We start from the raw sequence: 22,196 nt of genomic DNA, 5'->3' as shown, positions 1-22,196 counted from the left end.
TTGCGTAAAGGGGGATGGGGGGTGGGGTTCAGATTCTTTTTCTTCTTCTGTGGGGTTTTATTGTGGCTGGCATCTTTAATTTTTCTGCCTTGCCGCCATCCACTGGATTATATGAGCTCGTGCAGTGCAAAAATCCCCCCAAAGTGACCCCTGTGAATTACAATGTCTGTTATATTACCAGCACATTTTCTCAAACAGCTTCCACAGCCATTTCAACCTAAAATAAAAAGTAAAATTCTTAAACTGGTAAATCTTATTCATCCAGTCATTCATTCATTTAGTTAGATTGTGGAACAGTTAAAAATTACCTGGAACACTGCACATGTAAGTTAGGTTTATAAAGCCATTATTTTATATAAGAAGAGGGCTCCTGAAAGGCTCAGTCTTTGTGGGCTAAACGTCCTACAGTTTATCAACGCAGCGTGCAACTGCAAGGAATTTTGAGACTCACCTTCTACAGTCCATAGTATTATCAAAAAGATTCAGAGAATATGGGGAAATCTCTGCACATCTTGGGTAAAGCCCAAAATCAACACTGAATGTCTTTGACCTTTGATTCCTTAGATAGCAGTTATTTTATAACTGCCACCTGTGATGGCTATTAAATTTGGACTTGAGGAAATTTTAGAAACACAGTTAACACTGTATGTGTTGCTTGTACATGTTAAGACAAAATAAAAGCCATATTTTATTGACTTGTGTATTTGTTTATTGTAGGGGACAGTGCACATTAATAAACATGGATATGTTAGAGTGCCAGATTGTAGCCATAGGCTGCGACATCAGCATCCAGAAGCACTGCTAACTTCTCTGGTCTGAAGCTCATCTAAAACAGACTGAGCTAAAGTGTAAATGAGTGCAGTGTGCTGTGGTCTGGCAAGGCCATCTTTCAAATTGTTTTTGGCACTAACAGCCACTGAGACCTCCAGGCCTAAGAGGAAAAGGACCATCCAGGTTCAAAAGACAGCATCTGTGATGGTGTGGGGGTGTATTAGCGCCCCTGGCATGAGTAACTTGCACATCTGTGAAGGCACCATTAATATTGAGAGGCACAGGTGTGAACACAACTTACACTTCCATCCAGAGAATGTCTTTTTCAGGGACATCCCTGCTTATTTTAGCAAGACAATGCAAGTTACAGCACCATGGCTTCACAGTAAAAGAGAGTGGGTATTAGACTGGCCTGGATGCAGTCCAGACCTAACCTTGCTAAGTGGATGGGGTTGACAGCCTGTCATCAGATAAATCCATCATCAAAAGTTGCAATCCACAACGTTTGTGCCAAACCAAAAACAGTTCAGACTAGTCAGTGTCATTTGAGGAAAACCAGGCTATGGTCGAGGTAAAGTTGTACTGTGAGCCGTTAGCAATGGCTGCCGCCAGTATAGCAGTTGGCTAGGATGTAACTATAGTTCAGCGGCAGTTTTATCTGAACTGGACCACATTCCTCTACTATATAAAGAGCAAACAACAGCACTGAAAGTTTTTCATGATGGAAAAGATGTTTTTGCTTTTCTGCCTACCTTTTTCGGCATGAAATTGCGTTTGTTACGTGGGGTTGGATTCAGATTTGGGCAATTTTTATATGTAGATTTAGGAAGTTCACACAAATGAAATGAGTAAAATAAGCTAAGTAAACACTAATAAATCCAACAACAGCCTCAGGCAAAGAACAAGTGATGATACATGCACTTCTTGCAGTATATACCCAATGTTTGTGGGAAGAATTTACTAATTAGGGCCCGAGCACTGACAAGTGCAAGGAGACTGAGGGACAAACACTAACGCCACTTTTACATCAGCAAACCCTTAATGATGGATTTTCTACAGCCCACGTGAAGTAGAGGCCAATTTAAATGACTGTCCTATCACAAATCTATGAGAAGATCCAAATGACCACAAAGCTCTTAGGCAATCACCTGCTCACAATGAAAGGAAAACTCACCAGGCTTGTTTGACAAAACAGACCTCTACATCAAAAAGCAACACTGGATTAAAGAATATCTGCTCTTACTGCAGGAGCACCAAAAATGGAGTAGAGAAAACCGAAACCTTATTCTATTAGACTTTGTTATATCAGATGCTACAGCCTCACTCATTTCATAGTAGCTTGGAAGAGTTCTACTGACCTATCCAGACAGAAAAGGGTTGGTGTGGTCTGTAAAAGTGCAAACAAAAACCAACATGCTGGACAGAAAAATAACTGTCTGCCCCAGGAAGTTAACAGAACTGTATCTAATAACTTCTGACCCTCAGAGGACATTTTGGGTTTATACTATACACTATATGGACAAAAGTATTTGGCCACACCAGTTAATTATTGAATTCAGGTGTTTCAAATCAGACCTATTGCTGCAGGTGTAAAATCAAGCACCTAGCCACACAGTCAACATTTGCAAACATTTGTGATACTTAATGGGTCATTCTGAAGAGCTAAGTGACTTTAAGCATGGTACTATCATGGTTGCAACCTTTGCAGTAAGACGGTTTGTGAAATTTCACCCCTCCTGGATATTTCAACAGTCAACTGTAAGTGAAATTAGAAAGTGGAAGCATTTAGGAACAACAGCAACTCAGCCACAAAGAAGACCACGAAAAATCACAGAGGAAGGTCAATGACTGTTGTGGAAAGCCTTCTGAGAAGAGCGGAGGCTGTTATGGCTGCAAAAGACGAGGTGAACTCCATAACTAAAGTACGTGTATTTAAATACAGTGTCATTACAGTCCCTGTTGGTGTAATGGTTAGGTGACTAAATACTATTGTACATATAGTGTAGCAACTTCTTTTCTGCATTAAAGGCCACCATCTGGCCAAATGGGTATATTTTTTTTTAGAAAATGACACACAAGACCTCCAGTAACATTGCCAAGTTTGTATTTCTGGCCTACATTGCTTCTCAGGAATTTGAGTTTTATTTTTTCCGCATGGTAGAATTATTAATTCTAATGACCAAAAAAAAGATCAACAATAATCTTCTACTGCTTCAGAGATAGAACATGAAAAAATGAGTTCAAATTTGTATATTAAAGGCTTTAATGTCAAAAAGAAAAAGAAAAGACCTGACTCTAGCACCAGAAATTTGCTTTTCAGAGGCCCCCATGTTTTTTTCCTTTCATGTAGGTGACTTTAGACAGCTCCCATATTTATTTTGTATTCAGTATGAGCTCTGGAAGGTGATACAGATGTCAGAGAATTACCTGAATACATCGTGTCTCAGCAGTGAGGCATGTAGAAGATCAGTTAGTGTAAAAATTTGGCCAAATGTCACCTGCACTTGTCTGCATGACACATCTGAATCTGAAATGTAGGCCTGTTTCTATAAGGTACCTGGAACAAAATAAGCTAAATTTCTTTCATAGGGATGTTTTCATCCAGATACATTTCACAGATTAGTAATGACATAAGGGTTAGCTTAATTCAACATGTTCACATTCAGGACTCTGCACTGGAAAAAAAAAATCCATATTAAAACATCAAGGCATTATGTGCAATATATGATCATAAAAAAATACATAAGAATTTCCTTTATATGTAAAAAAGCCTTATTACTGCATTAATTAACATTCTAGACTAACATCCCTTGTAGATAATAGGGCCTGAGGAGTATAAGAGAAATATGATACACTATACACAGAAAACAGCTTGTTTTATGAGCACTGTTAAACTTTCAGTGTCCTCTTAAAAGGCTGCTGGTTCATAGTTAGCCCAGCAGGAGGCAGTCCCGTTCAGCAGGAGATGATGAGAGCGTTCAGAGACTGCTGACTCGGTGTTCTCTCCAAAGGGCCACCAGTAGACAGAATCTCACAGGCAGCCAGTTCATGATAGAGAGCATTAAGCACCTCCAGAATGTGGGCTTTCCCTGTACAAAAACAGAACAGATGTGGCCGCTGAGTAAACAAGAATTTAATTCAATTCCATGCCCCAGGTAACTGTAAATTTTCATTATCCCATTTCACATGGCTTGTATTGATTTTATTGGGCATGTGAGCTCTATTTACCATGTTGTGGGTCGCTACAAGACTCCAAAGTGCTGAGCAAGATCTTCCCAAGGGACCTTCTTGAGACGTTCTGTAACAAGAAGAGAATCCTCAGATGGCTGTCAGGCAATTAGCAGACACTTTAATAGGCAATCTAGTTCTAGTAACCACAGAGGCCCTCATATGTTGAACAAGTGAAATTAATTTGCTTTTAGATCTTTAATCAGCCCCTGACTGTTGTGTGACAAAGGTCCACGCTCATGTTATGACAGGCATCTTTGAATCTCTGATGGCTGTTCCAGGGATAAAAATGAACTTTTATTTCAAAGTATGTTTGTTTATGTCTATACGGTGTGTTGTGCTTGAAAATTTTGGCAGATACTCTCTTTTGTTAGGTCTGAACAGGAAAAAAGGGCTTTCTAGTGCAGCGTGGGCATAATTCTCAGAACTCCCAGCATTTTCATCACTCAAGTTCCTGTAGAGAGTTTTTGTTTTCATGATTAAGAATTGCTTTTGACAAGATTTTCTATTCGGCAAGAAGTCAAACCAAAATGTTTATGCCTTCACAACAAAAACATGCTGAATAAAAACACAAAGTTTTAATAGTTTAACAGTGTTGATTTCTTCCTATGAGCAATATTGTAATCCTGCACTACAATACTGGAACCTACCAGCAATCATTGTTTATCACCTTAGGGACTATATTTACTTTAGAAAGTTTTCAGCTATAGCCTACCATAACACATTTTAGATACTTATGGGAACAGTATAATTGATAAGTTGGGACAGCAAGGGCAATAAATAATGATCTTTTGTATGTGCACACAATATTCAGGTCACCTCGCTGAGCTCAAGTGCAAAGTCCGGATTCACCCCTGCTTACTTGTAGGCATGTTACAGTACCAGAAAAAAGTATTTACCTCATGGATGTTTTACCATTTTTTGATTTTATAAATCAATCATAGTCAATATAATTTAGTTTTTTTGACAAAAAAAAAAACTCTTTGATGTCTAAGTGAAAACAGACTTCTACAAACATCAATTGAATAACAATATGTAATGTAAAATAAGTGATTGCAGAAATGTTCACCCCCTTTCAGAGGCTGTCCTCATTCAACAGAGGTACAGCTAATGGGTGCTAGAAGTCTCACAATTAGTGAACATGGGGATCACCTGAGTGCAGTGAATGTGTCTCAAGTGACTGCAGAATAAAGACACCTGTGTCTTGATGGTCCAGCCACTGGTTAATCAGTATGTCTAACTACCATTACATCATGAAGATAAAAGAACATCCCCAGAAACTCAGAGAGAAGGTCACTGAAAAGTTAGGGGAGGATACAAAAAATTTCCAAGTCACTGAAAATCCCCTGGATTTCAGTAAAATCTATCATCAAGAAATGGAAGGAATATGGCACATCTGCCTAGATCAAACTGACTGACTGTGCAAGAAGAAGACTAGAGAGAGAGGCCATCAAGACACCTATAACTACTCTGAAGCTTCAGATGCTGAGATTATAGAGGCACTGATTCTTCAACTAGTCAAAACCTTATGGAAGAGTGGCAAAGAGAAAGGTACTGTTGAAGAAAAGTCAGATTATATTTTGACTAGAGGTTGCCAAAAGGCATGTGGGAGACTTCATGGCCAAGTGGAAGGAAGTTCAATGGTCTGATGAGAACTTTTGGCCATCAGACAACACCAAACACACATATCAACACACACACACCATCTACACTGTGAAGCACGGTGGTGGCAGCATCATGCAGAGGGGATGCTTCTCAGCAGTCAGTCCCAGAAGGCTCATAAAGGTAGAGGGTAAAATGAATGCAGCAAAATATAGGAAAATCCTTAAAGACAATCTTATTCAGTCTGCAAGAGAACTACAGCTTTGGAGAAGATTTATTTTACACTAAGATAATGACCCAAAGGATACAGGGAAAGCTACCTTTAGGTGTATCGGCCCAAAAAGCAATTAATTTTAAAATGATAATCTCACAATTAAGAAACTAAAGTTTTCTGAAATAAAAACATCATGAGGCAGATTTGTCAAAATATCAAACATTTTGTCAAGTCTCCTCTAAGAGGAAAAACAATTTTTAACTTGCTTATTTTTTGATGGTGTTTGCTTTAATCCTATTTGATGTGCTTCAGGTAGAGAGAGAAAGTCACTGCTGATTGGTTTTCACTGCACAGTGTTGAGCAGATTTGTGCCTCATATTGAAATGTCAGCAAGCTAGAGCTAGTTTGTCATCAACTTAGCCAAAGTTCTGCCTGTTTGGTGTTGTCAACACAAAACGTGTTATCTGTATGCCAAAATCCTACTGATACAAGACTGGTCAATACAGCTCAGAATACAAATGGAAACCACAGCACTTAACATGCTAAAAATCCAGATTCTCCTTCTCTGTGTAAAAAAGATTACACTGTACTGTAATTATGACTAACCAGGTCTCTGAGCTGCTGGAGGAGTTGAAGGATATCCACGAGTTTCTCCTCTACCAGTGACAGCCGAACCCTCTCTGTCTCAAGCATCTGCAGCTCCATCTGAAGTAGTTCAGACTCTTCTGCCTTCTGCTGCAGCTCCTGTAACAGAGAGTCCTTCATCTAGAAGACACACCAGAAAAAAACACCACAATTAATCAACACATTAATAACTACACTAGTATTTTAAGGAAAGCATCTGTAAAGAGCGTATCCTGTGGCCTTAAACCCTAGAAGACTTACATGACCTCATGAGTGGGAGCTTTAGAGCCTAGAGTTGCCTGATGTATGTCATATTTTAAATCTGTCAACCTCTCTTTCACAGTCAGTCTGTCATTTCAGTGTGGATGCTACAACCCTTCTCCATTCCAGCCACCTCCAATTCAGTTTATCAGCATCTAGCCCAGATGCCCACAGCACTTCTGCTAATCTCATCCTGTTTACCTGCATGCTTCTCTTCCAAGCCACCTCACAGGTGTCATGATCCATCTTCTTAAAACTCTACACCTCATCTGATCCTGCATCTCTCACCATCACCACCTCTAGTGTCTATACTCCTTAGGAGGAACCCTAATCCTGCCATTAGCCTTACTACCCTTTCAAGTACATAAAGTCATCACGATGGAGCCTAATCGCCAAAGATACCGAACATTTGTCTTTCATCAAGTTTTGTAAAATAAATTGTTACTCAAATGAAGTCTCTCCGGGTTTAAATAAATTTCATTTTTACAAAAATATATATTTTGGAGTGTGTGATTAAATCCTCCAAAGGCAAAGTAAAGTATGTTAAATTGTATTGTAGAGATTTATTTCATTTAAAGAAAGCAATATGGAATCTAACATTAAGTCCTCCTAAAGGAAAGTAAACATAGAATTTCTCATTTCATGTTCTGTCATGTTATATCGTAATATATTGTGTCATTGTAGCATAAATGTTACTTTACGTTACATAACCTAAGGTAACAGAGAGTAATATAAAGTAACATAATTAAGGTAACATAATGTAAAGTAACGTAATGCAATGTAACATAAAGTTATGTAACGTGATGCAAGGTTACATAATGTAAAGTAACATAAAGTAATGTAATGTAAGGTAACATAATGTAAAGTAACATAATGCAAGGTAATATAATGTTAAGTAACATAATGCAAAGTAACATAATGTAAAGTAACCTAAAATTCATAACCCTAGGTATCATAACATAAAGTTACATAAAGTAACGTATTGTAAGGTAACATAATGTTAAGTAACGTAATGCAAAGTAATATAATATAAAGTAACCTAAAAAAAAAAACTTTAGGTATCATAACGTAAAGTTACATAAGGTAACGTAATGTAAGGTAACATAATGGAAAGTAACATAAAGAAACGTAATGTAAGGTAAAATAATGTAAAGTAACATAATGTAAGGTGACATATTGTAAAGTAACATGATGTAAAGTTATTTAAAGTAAAGTAACATTAAGTAATGTAATGTAAAGTAACATAATGTAAAGTAACAATGCAACATCACATAGGGTAAGTCAACAGAAAGTACCCTTAAGTAACTCAACATAAAAACATACCATAAGGTAACATAATATAAAGTCTCCTAAAGTAACTATATAACATATAAGGCAACATAACCCAAAGTAGCTTAACACAAGGTATAATAAAAAAGTAACATGATACAAAGTAACCTTAAGTAACGTAAGCTAACATAACATAAAATAACCTACAGTAACTTAACATAATACAAGGTAATGAAAAGTAAAGTAAGGTTATGTAACGTAAGGTATTGAAAGGTTACATAAGGTAATGTAGGGTTACATAAGGTAATGTGACATGATGTAACGTGACGTAACATTTTTTGCTGACAGTTTTACTGAATGTCTCACTCATGAATGACTCAAAAAGGCTCATTTAATTATATTAAAAATATATATCTAAGTTAAGTATTTCTTAATAGCTTTCAAGCTCTAAACCAAATCCACAAAACCTAAATCAGTGCTATGTTCTGTAGGCTTTTAACACTCACACTTGTTAAAGCTGTTTTACAGTTTTCTTTAATATCTACAACATCATGAAGTGTTTTCTGATTTTAACTCAAAATGAATACAATGCAATGATCATGATAATGAATGAAATTTTCAGGGCAAAAGTGACTCAAAGATCTGTTTGAAGCTGCTTTCTCTCTACTGAACAAACAAACAAGATACATTTGACTGTATACATATACAGGACTTGTTAATATTATCAATTTAGCGCTGGTGTTGGACTTCAAATACTTTGTGATTTGATGATGAACAGAACATCTAAAATAATGTCAGCCTTATCCTTGAAGACCCAGCCCAGACTTGTTGCAAAAGTATTGAGTTTGTCACCTGTCCAAATGTAACAAATTAGAAGGTAGGCCTGCTAAACATCCTAATACAAAATAAATATATCCAATGTTAACATCTGTCAGATGTTATGGTTAGTGTCAGTATTTAGCCCACAGTATACTGAGGTATGTCTGCCAAAAAAGTTGGATCTCCCTGCAGTTCACCATTACGTCAAAGCGTAGTGAAGGACAAAGGTCTCACCCCATACATCCTGAACATAAACAAAGCCTCACAGTCAGGGCTTTGTTTAGTTTTAACTTTTCCTCTTTGAGTGTTGAGACGTCCTGGGAACACATTACATCACTGTTCCCCTTCTGACTGTCTTCCTGTGTTGTGAAAATACTACTCGACTGTAACGGGAGAGCTTTAATTTATGATATTCCTAAATGTCATGCGGGAAAATGGGGGAGTGTTTCTGTGGTGAGCTCCAGTAAGAAACAGCTGCAAACACACCCACCCACACACACAGGGCGTCTCTGGTGACGCTGCCGGTGGTTTGGTTAAGTTGAAGCTGCAGGATCATGCCCCTAGCTGCGGTTTACTCTTTGAAGCACTCCACTTTCATAACAACCATTACCAGTCCTCTCTAATCTGGTTAAACACCACACAAACAGCCACAAAACGACTAAAGATGTAAAGCAGAGCGAAGCCCTGACCAGAGAGAACAGTTTCAGGGGAGACTGCAGCAGCCCACCCTGGTGTGGCGGAGGTCAGTGGTGGTTTGTACCTGGTCCATGTCAATCTCTGCCTGGCTCTCCTTCAGCTCCAGCTGCTTATGTAACCTGGTCACTCTCTCCAGAAGCTCCAACACTGCGCTGCAGCTCTCCTCGCTCCTCGAGCTCCCAAAATTAGACATCAGCTTCTTGAATGCTTTGTCGTCACACCTGATCAACAGCAAGTAGAGAGCAAAGAATCAGTCAAGATTTGACTTTTAAGAGTTGCCTCAAGAGTCAAGTTGCTTTTGAAAAGATAGCGCTTTGCACTATTTCATGTGGCAAGCCATGCTAGGATATTGACTTTTCTTTAGTTATTGGAAAAAATGGCAGGATTTAAAAAACTATAAGAAACTATTGTTGACAATCTAGTGCCTTGTTTCAAACACAAATAAATGTTTGAAAATGTTTCTCAGAGCAATTTAAACAAACCTCAACACAGTTTACTAAAATTTAATACAATACTGTGCTTGCATATAAGAGTGAGTCATAATTACTACATTTGGATGCAGTTAGAAAATGTTAGTCATTGTGTTGGTCCAACTTAAATTGGACTTTTAAAAGGGCACTAGGCACTTAGTGCATGTTTCACAGTCTCCACACTGACCTTTGACCCATAAGCTGACCAGTCTAAATGCTAATAAAAGTAGTGCATAGATTGTCTACAAAATGTAAGGTTGCAAAGTTTGTTCATCTAGTTGCTTGATGACTTGATAGCAAGGCCAACAAAAGAAGGTCCATAGTAACTAGTTGTCTTGGCCATTTAAATCTGTATGCATGTTTGCTGGGCAAAGGCACATGACAGTTCTGACTCATTGTCACAGCTTTCATACCAGAAGAGTGTGTTGTGTGCTGTGCAGCTGTCTTCCTGTTGTAACAGCCCTGTTTGTGTCCATAAGTTTTACCTCAGCAAATATCCCTGCAAAGTGACTACATTGTATAACAGAGCGGAAAAAAATCTGAATAGAGGCATTCTGCAAAAACAAGGTAAATTCCTCCACAGAAATGGCAACCTAGGCTTTTACTTTGACAAGCACAAACTGTGAGTGTAACTGTACAGTGTTTATATTCCCTTTGAAATATTTTACCAATATGGACATACGTATCTGCTGAATAGATGTAAATATGGTTGTCTGTTTATCATTTTTCTGTCTATTTTGACTAAGACAGATGTGCTAGGTGAGCCTTCTATTTCCAAGACTCTTGAAGAGATGTATGTCCCATGCATGTGGTGCTCATGCCAGTAGTCTAAAAGCTCTGACTTGTTAACATGCACACCCTAAATGAAAATCAAGCAATGGCACAGCTGTCATGCTGTTTACACACACCTACTTTTGACACCATGGCAGTGTTACTGAGTTATTATTATTTGTTTTTTAGCTCTTTATGCATTTTGCACCAGTGTCCACCTTGTTCCTAGCCCCCATGATACTTTGCAACAAATGTGCAAACGACTAACCGTTGTTTCTGTCTGAACAAGACTTTGCATATCTTGATAATCTTGATTATTAGATTGATTTGGTGATTAAAATACATGAATGCCGAGTTACATCTGAAACAGGATAATGTTACTACCCCTCAACATTCTAATTGAGAGGACAAAATGAAGAAATTACCTCAGATAACCTACAATAGCAAATTTAGCTAACTTTATTTGCTTAAAACTTGTATTTGCATAGTAACAGACAATTGCGTTTTGTTAAAGCAATTTGGACATGGCCTTACATAACTCAGATTAGATGTAGAGCCAGTCAGAGTTTTAACATTCCTTTATTTAGTTTGTAGGGCTGCTGAAATTCTTTCTTCACCAACTAGTCCTCTTTTGAATGTGTGAATTATATTAATGTCCATGATTCACTTTTTCAACTCTTCAGTTTGGTAAATCTTAAATTCTGCATTAAAAATGAATCATAAAGTAATAATAAAAGAATTTAATCCCTGATGCATTCAGACAGTAAAATGTTTAAAACACCATTGTAAGAGACGTTGTAAGTGCTGCCCACGCTCATATTAGACCCCCCAGGGATAGGGTGGACAGAACATTTACAATATAAGCTAGCAAGTCCGCCCTCTTGGCTTTCATTGACCTTGTTTTCAGCATCAAAAGGCAACTGTTTTTCATTCAAATTGAGCAATTGAGCTCTGCTTTTTCATCAAATGTACCTTCAGCTTTTGTAGGCAGCAATTCTGACAGACACCAATAAAAACTAAAGAGGTCTGCCCACTTCAAACAGCAGCCAGACAACGCTAGCAACCAAGCTAGCCGATTAAGGTCAAAGCAGCTGAAGCTGACAGTGGCGATACGTTAAACAGGATAACAGAAGAATGACTCTGAGTAAATGGTAATTTGGCCCTGAGCCTGAATGTGTGGCCTGCTAGCACTGCTTGCTGCTGACATGTAAGCTAAGGTCACCAGACTGTGTGTGACTATCAAGCATGTTTTGGTGACCTTCTGACCCTGAGTTTTTCAAAAGACTAAGAATGTTTTAAAATAACTTGGTGCATATAATGTGCATTTTATTTTGTTTTATACTTTTTTTTTTTGCTCTTCGTTGAAATGTATAAAATATTTAACATGCATATCTTGATATACTTCGTTCTCCATTTTACTATAGCATTTCCTTTTCTGGAGAACAAACTGACAAACACCAATACAGTGCATGGTTTGCTACTAGTTGCAATAAGATGAGGTGATGATATGAATGTTCAGGACCTTTCCCCACAGCAGGACAGCCGGGTCAGGATCTTCTTCACTTCTGCAACCTGCCTCTGCTGATCTTCGGTCCATTTGTCCTCCTCTTCGTCAGAGGCTGCCTGGCCCTCCACCGAACGAAAAAGCTGCTCCTCCACTAAAAACCAAAACAGAATATCATTGATTATTAGTATTATTACAGAAGCCAAAACAGTATGGTGGAGGAGTCCAGACATCAGAAGGCTAGTAAGTTAAAAGTTGACACAATTGATGTGACTAATTGATTCATTTAGTCAGGTAACAGTAAAATCCATGGTTCAGCTCCAGCCTCTAAAAAGTCCCTGCTTTTTTTCATTTTGCATTTGCTTTGCAAATTTTATAGGCTGAACAGTATTGATTGATTGTGAAATACACGGACAAATTCATGAGGAAGAAAATATAGCTTTCATTGCACACTCATGCCTTTAGTGCTGTCACAGAGCACTTGAATAAAAACACTGTGCCTTGTTAGTGTTTCTCTTGGGATGGGTGGGTGTTTAGAGCCTAAATGTGTTGACTAACAACAAAGATGCTTAAATGAGCCTGTTGAGAAATGCTGTGCAAAACCTTATGTGCAGATACGTCATGCAATTTCAACATTTTGTGATAAGTAAATCTGTTGATATTTGAAAACCACAGTCATGCAACTATCTCCTTTCCTATATCCCTCAAAATCAAAAACACACTTAAGGGAGTGTAAGTAAAGTAGAGTTGTTTGTAGTTGGTTTTCTATATAGGGGTGTGAACTAGGAAGGTTAGCACAACATGAAAATATGACTAAAAGTGTATTTATTACAATGGTACACCAACCTTTACAAAAATACTAGGACTGATTCTAAAATCAGTGCTTATTCTTAGGGGTTCCCCAGTCACATTTTTTGATGCAGACACCAATATTGGTCATCTTGAAGAAAGACTGGCTGATACTGATCATGTTTTGTGTTTTGTTATAGCTGGTTTAGTGGCCTGTCAGTCTACTTAGCTTTGTAGTATAATCAGACCTCCTACAGGTGGCAGTGTAAAGTGACAAAAGGACACAATAGTCATCTCTTCTTAGGCTGCTGCCCCCACAACGCGACCTCGGATAAGCGGAAGATGGATGGATGGACACAATAGTCAGCCTTATTCAGTTAACAATGTGTTTTGACTTACTTTGTTCAAGAGAGCAGCATAAAATCCTCCCAAGGGGCAACGCAACAAGTATCCTCCAGTAAGGACAAGTAAATGACACGACATAATGATTCATAAATTCCACTCCTTTATGTACGTGAATTAACAGCAATCAAGTAAAATTTACCAAAGGTTGTTCTTCAATTGTGTCTAACTTTGTATTGATAAAATCATAGTTATCTGCATTTATCGTGTATCACCTGGTGTCATAATTAATTGTTTTCACAAATACAAATTTTATGAATGGCCATTTACACCTAGAAATGCCATGCAGGTAAAACTGACCCTCTGTTTTATTTCATAACAGCAGATATACAATAGATGTTGCCATGGAAAAGCCTTATCTTTCCCTGCACTGCTTAATCACAAATCAAATGTCAACCTTCAACATGGATGCCACAGAAAAAAACATTCATAAGTGCGAAATGTCAATGGATATGCTAAAAGCTTTGAGCAAAAAAAGGATCTTATGGTTGGAAAGTTTCAGGACCGAATGATCAGTTCTAAGACAGTTTTTGATGTAATTAGTCATCGTCCTACAGTGATCTAGGTCTCTTTCTGTGGTTAATGTGCTGTTCAGTGTTTGTGGTTAAATAATTGCTTTTGATCAGTTTTCTTTGTAAAAATCAATATCAGTCAATAAAAAGTCTCAGAGTTGTAGCTCAGCTTCAGAATGCTACAATCACTGCCTTAGTAATGTCAAAGAAATGACGCACTTATTTTATATAGTTATGAAAACACAAATTTAACTTTCAATCAACTTTCTAATCAACTTTATTCAAGTTTCTCTCCAAGACCTAAATTTTTTTTTCATACAAGTTAAATTTGAAAGCACAATGCTGACGTTTAATTTGCCATTGCCTTACAATAATTTTTCTGACTGGACCTTAAATACATAGCCTATAGTGTCTCGTATCGTTGGCTAACTAGCATTTATCCTGCCTTTCTCAATGCAGATTTTAACATCAAACTGATATTTTAACAACCAAAATGTACAGCAAAGTTTTGGGGATTTTACCACAGCTGTTCTAAGAGAAGGAGGGTGACTGATTCACTAAAAGTGTTTTAAAACTCACACTGCTGTGGATCACATTACATCCATTGGTGCAGGTGTACGTTTACAGTTTGGCTTTAGAGAACACCCAGCACCTTGTTGCATGAGTTTCTATGCACTGAGGTGTCATTTGTCATTACCAAATTGACTAGAAACAATTAGAAGGATTTCATTTTTAACTTTTTAAGCATCTTCACACACAGACAGTGGTGCTAGAGGTGGACACACATTCTTAAGGCATTTATTAGAAGCATTTGCTCATTTCACAGCACCGTCTTCATGATGGTAATTAAAGCAATACCTTGACTATATTTTAATACCTCAGGACATGGTATTACTGTATTATCCCCCCATTACTTACTTGTATTACCATCTGCTTACTTCTTGTTGGCAGGCAGTACAAATACATTGTGACACACATGGTACACACAGTGCTTCACTAGGCTCAGAGTCAGAATTAGAATCAGAATCAGCTTTACAGCTGAGAGAACACCAGAGTTTTAACCAAAGGTGGCTGGATGCATTATTTCCCATCTGTTCATCATGTGGTTGTTTTTTTTTTCCTTTTATAAACAAACTAGACCAATAAAAATCCATCTGGGTATCTAACGATGTAGATGACTGCCAAATCCGGATGAATACAGATATACATTTTGTAAGATTCTGGTGCTCCCATGACTTTTCTGATTATTCCCCTTATCCCTGTAAAGTAATCTCATTGTTTTACTTAATTAACCTTTATCTAACCCTGGGTTTTCTCACTGATATTAATACATGGAAGTCCTGGCCAAGACAGCAGTGCAGAAAGTCCCACACAAATGACATCAGACCACCACAAGCAGGATAACTGAACACAAAGTAATGAGACCTTAAAAATGCTCTCTGTGCTTGCATTACAAACATGTCTTACTCTTATCCGGGGTCGTCACAGCTCGTCCTGTTGGAGAACAGCGGTCATGTTGAGAGTCTGAGCAACACCTTTGGCTCGGCCTGCTGCCAACACCCAGCGTCAGCTCTGCCCCGGTGCTGCTTGGAAGTTGTAGTTTGGTCACCTCTGACCTGAAAGAGAGCACAGTAGGCTCAATACAGCTGTTTTGCAGTGTATTCTCTAAAAAATACTGTACTATTCTGGCCTTCAATAGTATGTATGCCACTGTTGAAGGGGCTTGGACTGCTCTCCAGATTTAAACAGATGAGAAATGTTCAGTCCAAACCAATTGCTGACTTCAGAGAGAACATATCAAGTATCACACAGCGGTGTGTATTAAGGCACATCTACAACCGCCATGATAATTTTATAGAAGCCTGTGATGTTGTATGCCAAATCTGGGTGGGGTAATTGAAGCCAGACATTGTATCTTTAAGGCGTTTTTACAGTAAAAGTGGGTCAATGGTGATGTTACAGAGCAGGAGTATGCTTGCAAGATGAGAGGCCAAAGCATACTGGCAGTACTGAATAATGGACCACATTTGGAGCACAAAGCTTCTCAAATGGTTCTCTGACATGTCCTGAAAACTTTTATCTGCTGTAAAAAAAATGTGGCAGCAGGTTTATTCAATATGCCATGTTTTCCCCCTAAGTCAAAGACACATTCAAACATCTGCCATAGAAAAAATCTGAGACTGCAGTTTGCACCGATCAATTGTTCTGTAATGGTTTGAGTTTTCTAGGTTTCTCCTGCTGTCTGCTCTTTTGTGTTGGGGGAAATCCGATAGGGGGCCTTTCGTAAATCACACAGTAAGTGTTTCCAGATGATGATGTCTTGCTGAAAAAAGGAGAAAATCTAAAAAAGGTTTTCAATGGCCTGACTTTGTTTTAAAAAGAAAAAACAGAGCATTCATGCTTATATCCTCTTGGCACAGGTCTGACCATGCTGTAAGACAACATTATACTCTACGCTTGTGCATTACTTTAGCTTTCTCTGTGCAAAACTGGAAAGAACCGACTGACTTCAGTGAAAGTCAATAATTGCAGCATGATTTCAGGCAATCAATCAGAGAGTCATGTTTAAGTTAGTGGGGGCCACAGTGCAGAAAAGAAGGAGTTAGTTCATGAGGGCCAGCAGCTGCTCTCAGACCAACATGAGACTGGTGCACGGACGTGAAGACACACAAAACTCTCCTGGTTGCTGTGGAGACGCTGGGAATGAGCTGGTAGAAGGCCTTTTCATCTGCAGGCTTTGGTGTGACTAATTGCACTTTAATTGACAGTTGTTTGAGAGAGGCTGAAGCCTGTGTCCAGTGGATACTGTAGCAAGGCCACAGCTTCTGGCGCTGGCCTTTGACGTGAATAGAAATCAAAAAATCTGACTTGCTTTGCGTCTTGACACAAGAAAAGGCCTTCACACTTCTGAGGCTGGGGAAAAGAAAAGCATTCCGACTGTCACATGAAAACTAGTTCTGGTTTGTTTTGACTGTGCATGTAATTTATGATGTTTAAGGAGGCTGATCCATCACAAAGTCTGACAGCAAGTAGGTCTGGTCGTGTTGCTGAGCACAGGAATTCCAGCTGGATGAACACAGACACCTGAAAGTCGTCCAGACAGACACCCTGGATATTGGTCAGACTGTGGGTTGCAGCAGACACAGACATAATTTGATCAACGTCCCATTAGACATGGATGATAGCTGCTGCCAATGAATCAAATGCAAAACAAGTATGGGTGGGTTTGACCAGCCAGAATGGGAATTTGATTCATTTGCTTGATCTGTAAAGACAGAGGAATTCAAATACACCACAAACTTTAAAGTATAATGTGAAAGTTTTTTTGTTTTTTTGTTTTTTTTTTTATTTTAACTTAGGTGAGTTTTAACTGAACATTTAATTTATTTTCAGATCAACTAAAGTTAAGACTGACTTAACGTAAGCATATTTTGACTAAATGTCTTTTCATTCAACTTTCTTTCTAATGTCTGTCTCTCCACTTGGTAACATTTTTCCAGCTGCAGACAGCTTTTTTCCTTTAAAAAATTGTATTCTACTGTATACTTCATACAGAGTTTAAAATGATATATGGCATTGCTACTAGCAAGCTCTTACTGTAACTTTGTGTTTCCCCACACAGAGTTGACAGGGAGCAGAACACAGAATAAAGACAAAAATGATACTACATTTATCTTCAAGGTTGGACTGCAACATGATTCCAAGTCAATGCTTATGTTTATGCAAACTTTTAAGCTTCTTTAGCTCTATGATTTGGTTTTGCATACATGAATCATTCAAAGAGCAGCAGCCAGAAGCTTTTTAGATCCTAATGATCAAATTAAACATCATACGGTATACAGAAAGAGAAACTTGCAGTAAAAAAACAGTCCTTTGTGCAAAAGCCAGCCTATTATTTTCAGGAGTTGGGAAATCCTAACCTGCAATGCTAGATAGATTGTTTCACCATTGCATGGAGTATTTCTCACATCCATCTGGGCAACCGCCCACTGAAAGTGATTGTGAAGGTCAGAACATTAGAAAAATAAAATCTTAAAGGGTGACTGGACAAACATTCTGTCTGTCTTATTTATTATGAGCCAATCAGAGCAGTAAAGCATATGATGTAGTGGACAAGTGCAGCCCCAGAGTGAACTAGCCACTATAGCCATTATGGCTGGTTACTACAACTGGAGCCAGTTGGTGAGACGGACTTATGCCTAAAGAGGTCAGCAAAAATTTAAAAAGGTCTTTTCTCCAAAGAAAATCTTTTAGTAGAATTCTTTACTTTTCTTTTATAAAGAAAAGTTGTCCAGTCCTGATTAAAAAAAAACAAACAAACAAACAAACAAAAAAAACGCCCCAATAACATAGCTACGGCAAAGCTAATTGCCTCACCAGCATCTTTTTAATACTTACAATACAACTAGAGCCCACCTGTGACTATTGCAAACTCAAAAAGCCAGATAGCAGAAAAACACAAATGTATTTAATGCCTAGAAAAGCCTTCAGTGTGATTTTTTTGCTCTTCTTTCTATAAAGAAGTGTTTCCAGTTCATGTAAAACTGCCACTGTAGCTACATCAGAACTAAATGCTACACTGGAAGCTATACCAGCTTTCAGTACAACTAAACCCGACTCATAGCTCACAGCTGCCACCTCGTTCTTCTTAAATGTCACCAATTGGTCCAGTCCATTGTCAGACCTGACACAACTGTTTCAGATTGACGTTTTGCAAGACAGATTTGATGACAGACATGGGATCTTGCCAATCCACTGACTTTGCAAGGTGAAGAAAAAGCAGTTACTGTATAAAGTTTTAAGCAAAGTCTTAGTGACATCCTGTCATCATTGGGTAATTCAAGTCTCCTTTTGAAGCCAATATGCGGTGGTTGCCATATTAAAAATGCTGTCTCAAAATAACTTTTGGTTCACCAAGAAAACAGACAAAAAGATGGAGCTGAGGACAGTCTTACAGCCACAATATGCTGGCTTGCAGCCAGCCTGGCTGGTAAGTGAAATTTTTTACCAGCCAGGCAGATATTTTACCAGCGGACCAAATAAAAATTGCTTTTAAGTGTTGTAATTTGCTATCAGTATTATTTAACATGTCATTTAGGTCTTGTACACAATTCTCAATTAATATTTTAATAGTATGCACTAATACTAGCAATAATGTATGCTAAAAGAGACAAAAAGTGAGTAAAAAGACCCTTATTATGTGTAGAACAACAAATGAACTTGCTTCTGTTGATTCTTGTTTTTATAACGTCACAATGGCAGCTACCGCTGCTCAAGAGACGCTTTATACGTGCTTTCATGTCAGAGTCTTCAAAAGTCTCCAGTAACACCAGAAAAAGTCGCTAGATTTGTCGCTAGTTGCTTTTTTGAAAAAGAGTCGCTCCAGGGGTCTGAAAACTCACTAAATATAGCAACAAAGTCACTAAGTTGGCAACACTGCAAGGAGGTACGGGTACAGTAACAATTACGCGCTGTGAATGACGTTATGACTGATGCACTTATGTGACCAAAGATCGTCTCGGCCTGAAATACACATTCCTCTGCCAGGAAACCAGCCGATACCAGCATCGTTCTCCACTAACAAAAAAAAAAAGAATTTTTCGCTGGTAAAAAAATAACTCGCTAGAGTGGGGAATGGTCTTAAAAATTTACCAGCCAGAGACAAAATCTACTTGTAATTGGCGAGTGGCGAGTGTTAGTTTTGGACCCTGTTAACCATTAAAACTACCGTATCTAAAATTTTTTCTGGCTTTGAATACTGTTTAAAACATTTCTGTAAATGTACATCCTAAGGGTTCAGCGATAATAAATGCTAAGATATTAAGGAAAACACTGTAGCATCAGGAAAAGGAATTGATGCCATACACTCCTTGTGTCAGTGACACCCGGACCTTAGTGTTGATTGGCTGGTAGATGTGTGACATGAAGGGCGCTCTCACATTAGGCCCAAGCTGGCTTGCTTTCACACTGGCAACATCTAACCGTGCCCAGGTCCACTTGCATATTTACCCAGTCTCAAACAGCAAGTGGCGGTATGCACGTAGCTTGTTTACAACCCCGCCAAGGAGGAGAAAGAAGAAGAAGCTACCATGGCAACCACTCGGGTTATGACCTGAGCGAAGATTGTTTTTATTGTGACCAGGCAAAAAGTCCATCCTGCAGCCATGGATGATTTAAAATCACACTTTAAGATGCCAGCAACTTTGCTCTTCGTATCTGCACATCTACATGCAGCTCAGAGGATCAAATGGGCTCGTGCTGCGCAGATACAGCGGCTTTTAAGGTGACAGGAGACTTTTCTTGCCTTTGCACCTCCTCTCACTGACTCCAACTTGTGTTCGTCTGTAAGGTGAGTCACAACAGACTGTTTATTGACTGGATTCTGATGATTTCCGCCCTTCATTGAGGAATTTTGAACAAACTGCTGTGCAGTGGAAAGAAGTTTAGCTTTTACGATGACGTTGTAAAGCTGATACAGTGCTCTGTCCCGTATCCGGGCACGGTTGCATTCAAATCTCATCCGAATTGTTTGCATTCACACTACCAAAACGAATCGGACTTTGGGCTCAAGTGCACTCAGATCCGGGACCGGGCCCCTAATGTAAAAGCACTCTAAGCCAGTCAGATAGTGTCCCATTAGGTGAGACTGTACAAAACAAAACCAGAGGAGAAGACACACTCTGCAGTGGAGCCAAGGTAGCACACCTTTGAATAAAGTGAAATTATCGATTATTGGTAAAATCAACGCTCACACTGATAATTGGTTAAATGCCACATATTCGCATCAATAACTTGTCAGGCCAATAATCAGTCTACCCCTATTGTAAACTCAACTAAAAAAAAATCTAAGACAAGGAGTAGTCCTTTTTTAATCAATATAAGCATTCAAGTGCAAAAATTCATTTGACATAATGTTTGTTTAAGTCTTTGCTGGATGGGTTAAACAGTTTGCCAATACAATATAAACTTAATTTTTATGACTACATCAGGGTTGTGTTTTCAGTCTACTGAAGTGCTTCCAAAATGTGATTCCAGTTTCCTTTAGCATGATGAGTAAGAGAACATTTGGCATTCTGTTCTGCTCGCCTTTTGTCCAATTACAGAGATAAACAACACAGAAATAAACTAAATTTAATTTTCTCAGGTCATACAAACCCTGGACAACCATGGCGGAATCTAACAGTGTGCATAACTTGTGGTTTTCAGGATGTACCGGGGAGTATAGATAATCAATTTAACATTTCCTGCTCTGACTCTGTGGTCTCTGTCTTTGATTCCTGTATCAAACCTGCATGTTGGCTTTCTCGTGCCAAAAAGAAATTGAGTCTTGGAAAAGAGAATCTGAATCAGTGAAGGGAAGTGAATATTCAGGAGTGTGCGTTAACTTCTCCTTACTGCATGAGAAAATAAAGTCTTGTGAGTTTTAGATTAGGACATTGTTGGCTTAACAAATTGTGGCCTTTGGCGAGGAAAAACTTTGGTGATTTAGTTAAATATAATTTGAAGCATTTTGAAGCTAATTATTACATCACTTAAGAACACACACAGGAGTAAAATTTTACATGAAGAGCTCTATTGTGCTTTGTCAGTGGGTTTCTAATGAATAGGATCCTTTACTCTGCCCTATTAGTAAAACCCCAAAGCCGTTGGTAAGCCTGTGGAGGCCTGTACAGCTGTTTATTGTTAAAGCTAGGACACCCAGAGTCCTTCCTATGTTTATTACAGTGCAGAGCTGAAGCCAAAGCTCCATCAACATGACCCCCATCCTTGTTCCCCCTCCTCCCTGAAGAGCAGTTTCCTCTTTCAGGTGTCACTGGTCAATGACAGCCGTCTTGCTCTGCAGAGGTTAAAAATGAGGGCGTGCTGTAAACCTGAGCTTGAACTTGAAGTTCAGCGCGGATCGGTGCCCTAAGCCATGACAGAGACGGGTGAGGGGTTTTGTTTTCATAGCTGACGGTTATTAATCAAGTCCCTACAATGAGGGGGTTTCTGGGATACAAATAAAGCAGCTTCAGTGATGTTTAGCAAACTGAGAACTTAATCCAGAAGCTGATGGTGGTAACATTTACAGAGGGTAGTTAGGTAAAGAGAGCCAAAGTCAAACAAACAAAGGCATTAAAAGAAGAGGGAAATACACAGAGGAAAGTCCAACAATAGTGGGTGGCATACGTTTAGACGATACTTTGTGTGTGATGCATTTCTGCTGATGTAAGCATACCTCCAAACCAGGGAGACTGAGGGCAGGGCAGCTGTTCAACGTGAAA

At 38.6% G+C, this 22,196-nt stretch overlaps 1 protein-coding gene across 1 annotated transcript in view; it reads right to left on the bottom strand.

The window, feature by feature from the left end:
- Window positions 1-3,037: 3,037 nt before the first annotated feature.
- efcc1 (EF-hand and coiled-coil domain containing 1) overlaps window positions 3,038-22,196 on the bottom strand; it is a 29,586-nt gene continuing 10,427 nt past the window's right edge. Inside the window, exons 3-8 of the mRNA XM_041783188.1 lie at window positions 15,400-15,548; window positions 12,248-12,383; window positions 9,549-9,705; window positions 6,422-6,580; window positions 4,000-4,069; window positions 3,038-3,860 (exon numbers count right to left, since the gene is read on the bottom strand). Of these exons, the coding sequence (XP_041639122.1) occupies window positions 3,727-3,860; window positions 4,000-4,069; window positions 6,422-6,580; window positions 9,549-9,705; window positions 12,248-12,383; window positions 15,400-15,548 (805 nt within the window). The 3' untranslated portion in view covers window positions 3,038-3,726. The remainder of the gene's footprint in view (window positions 3,861-3,999; window positions 4,070-6,421; window positions 6,581-9,548; window positions 9,706-12,247; window positions 12,384-15,399; window positions 15,549-22,196) is intronic.

This window comes from Cheilinus undulatus, linkage group 3, assembly GCF_018320785.1.
Source record: "Cheilinus undulatus linkage group 3, ASM1832078v1, whole genome shotgun sequence".
In the NCBI taxonomy this organism is placed as follows: domain Eukaryota; kingdom Metazoa; phylum Chordata; class Actinopteri; order Labriformes; family Labridae; genus Cheilinus; species Cheilinus undulatus.
The sequence above is the reverse complement of the archived record's forward strand: the minus strand, read 5'-3'. Positions and strand labels throughout refer to the sequence as shown.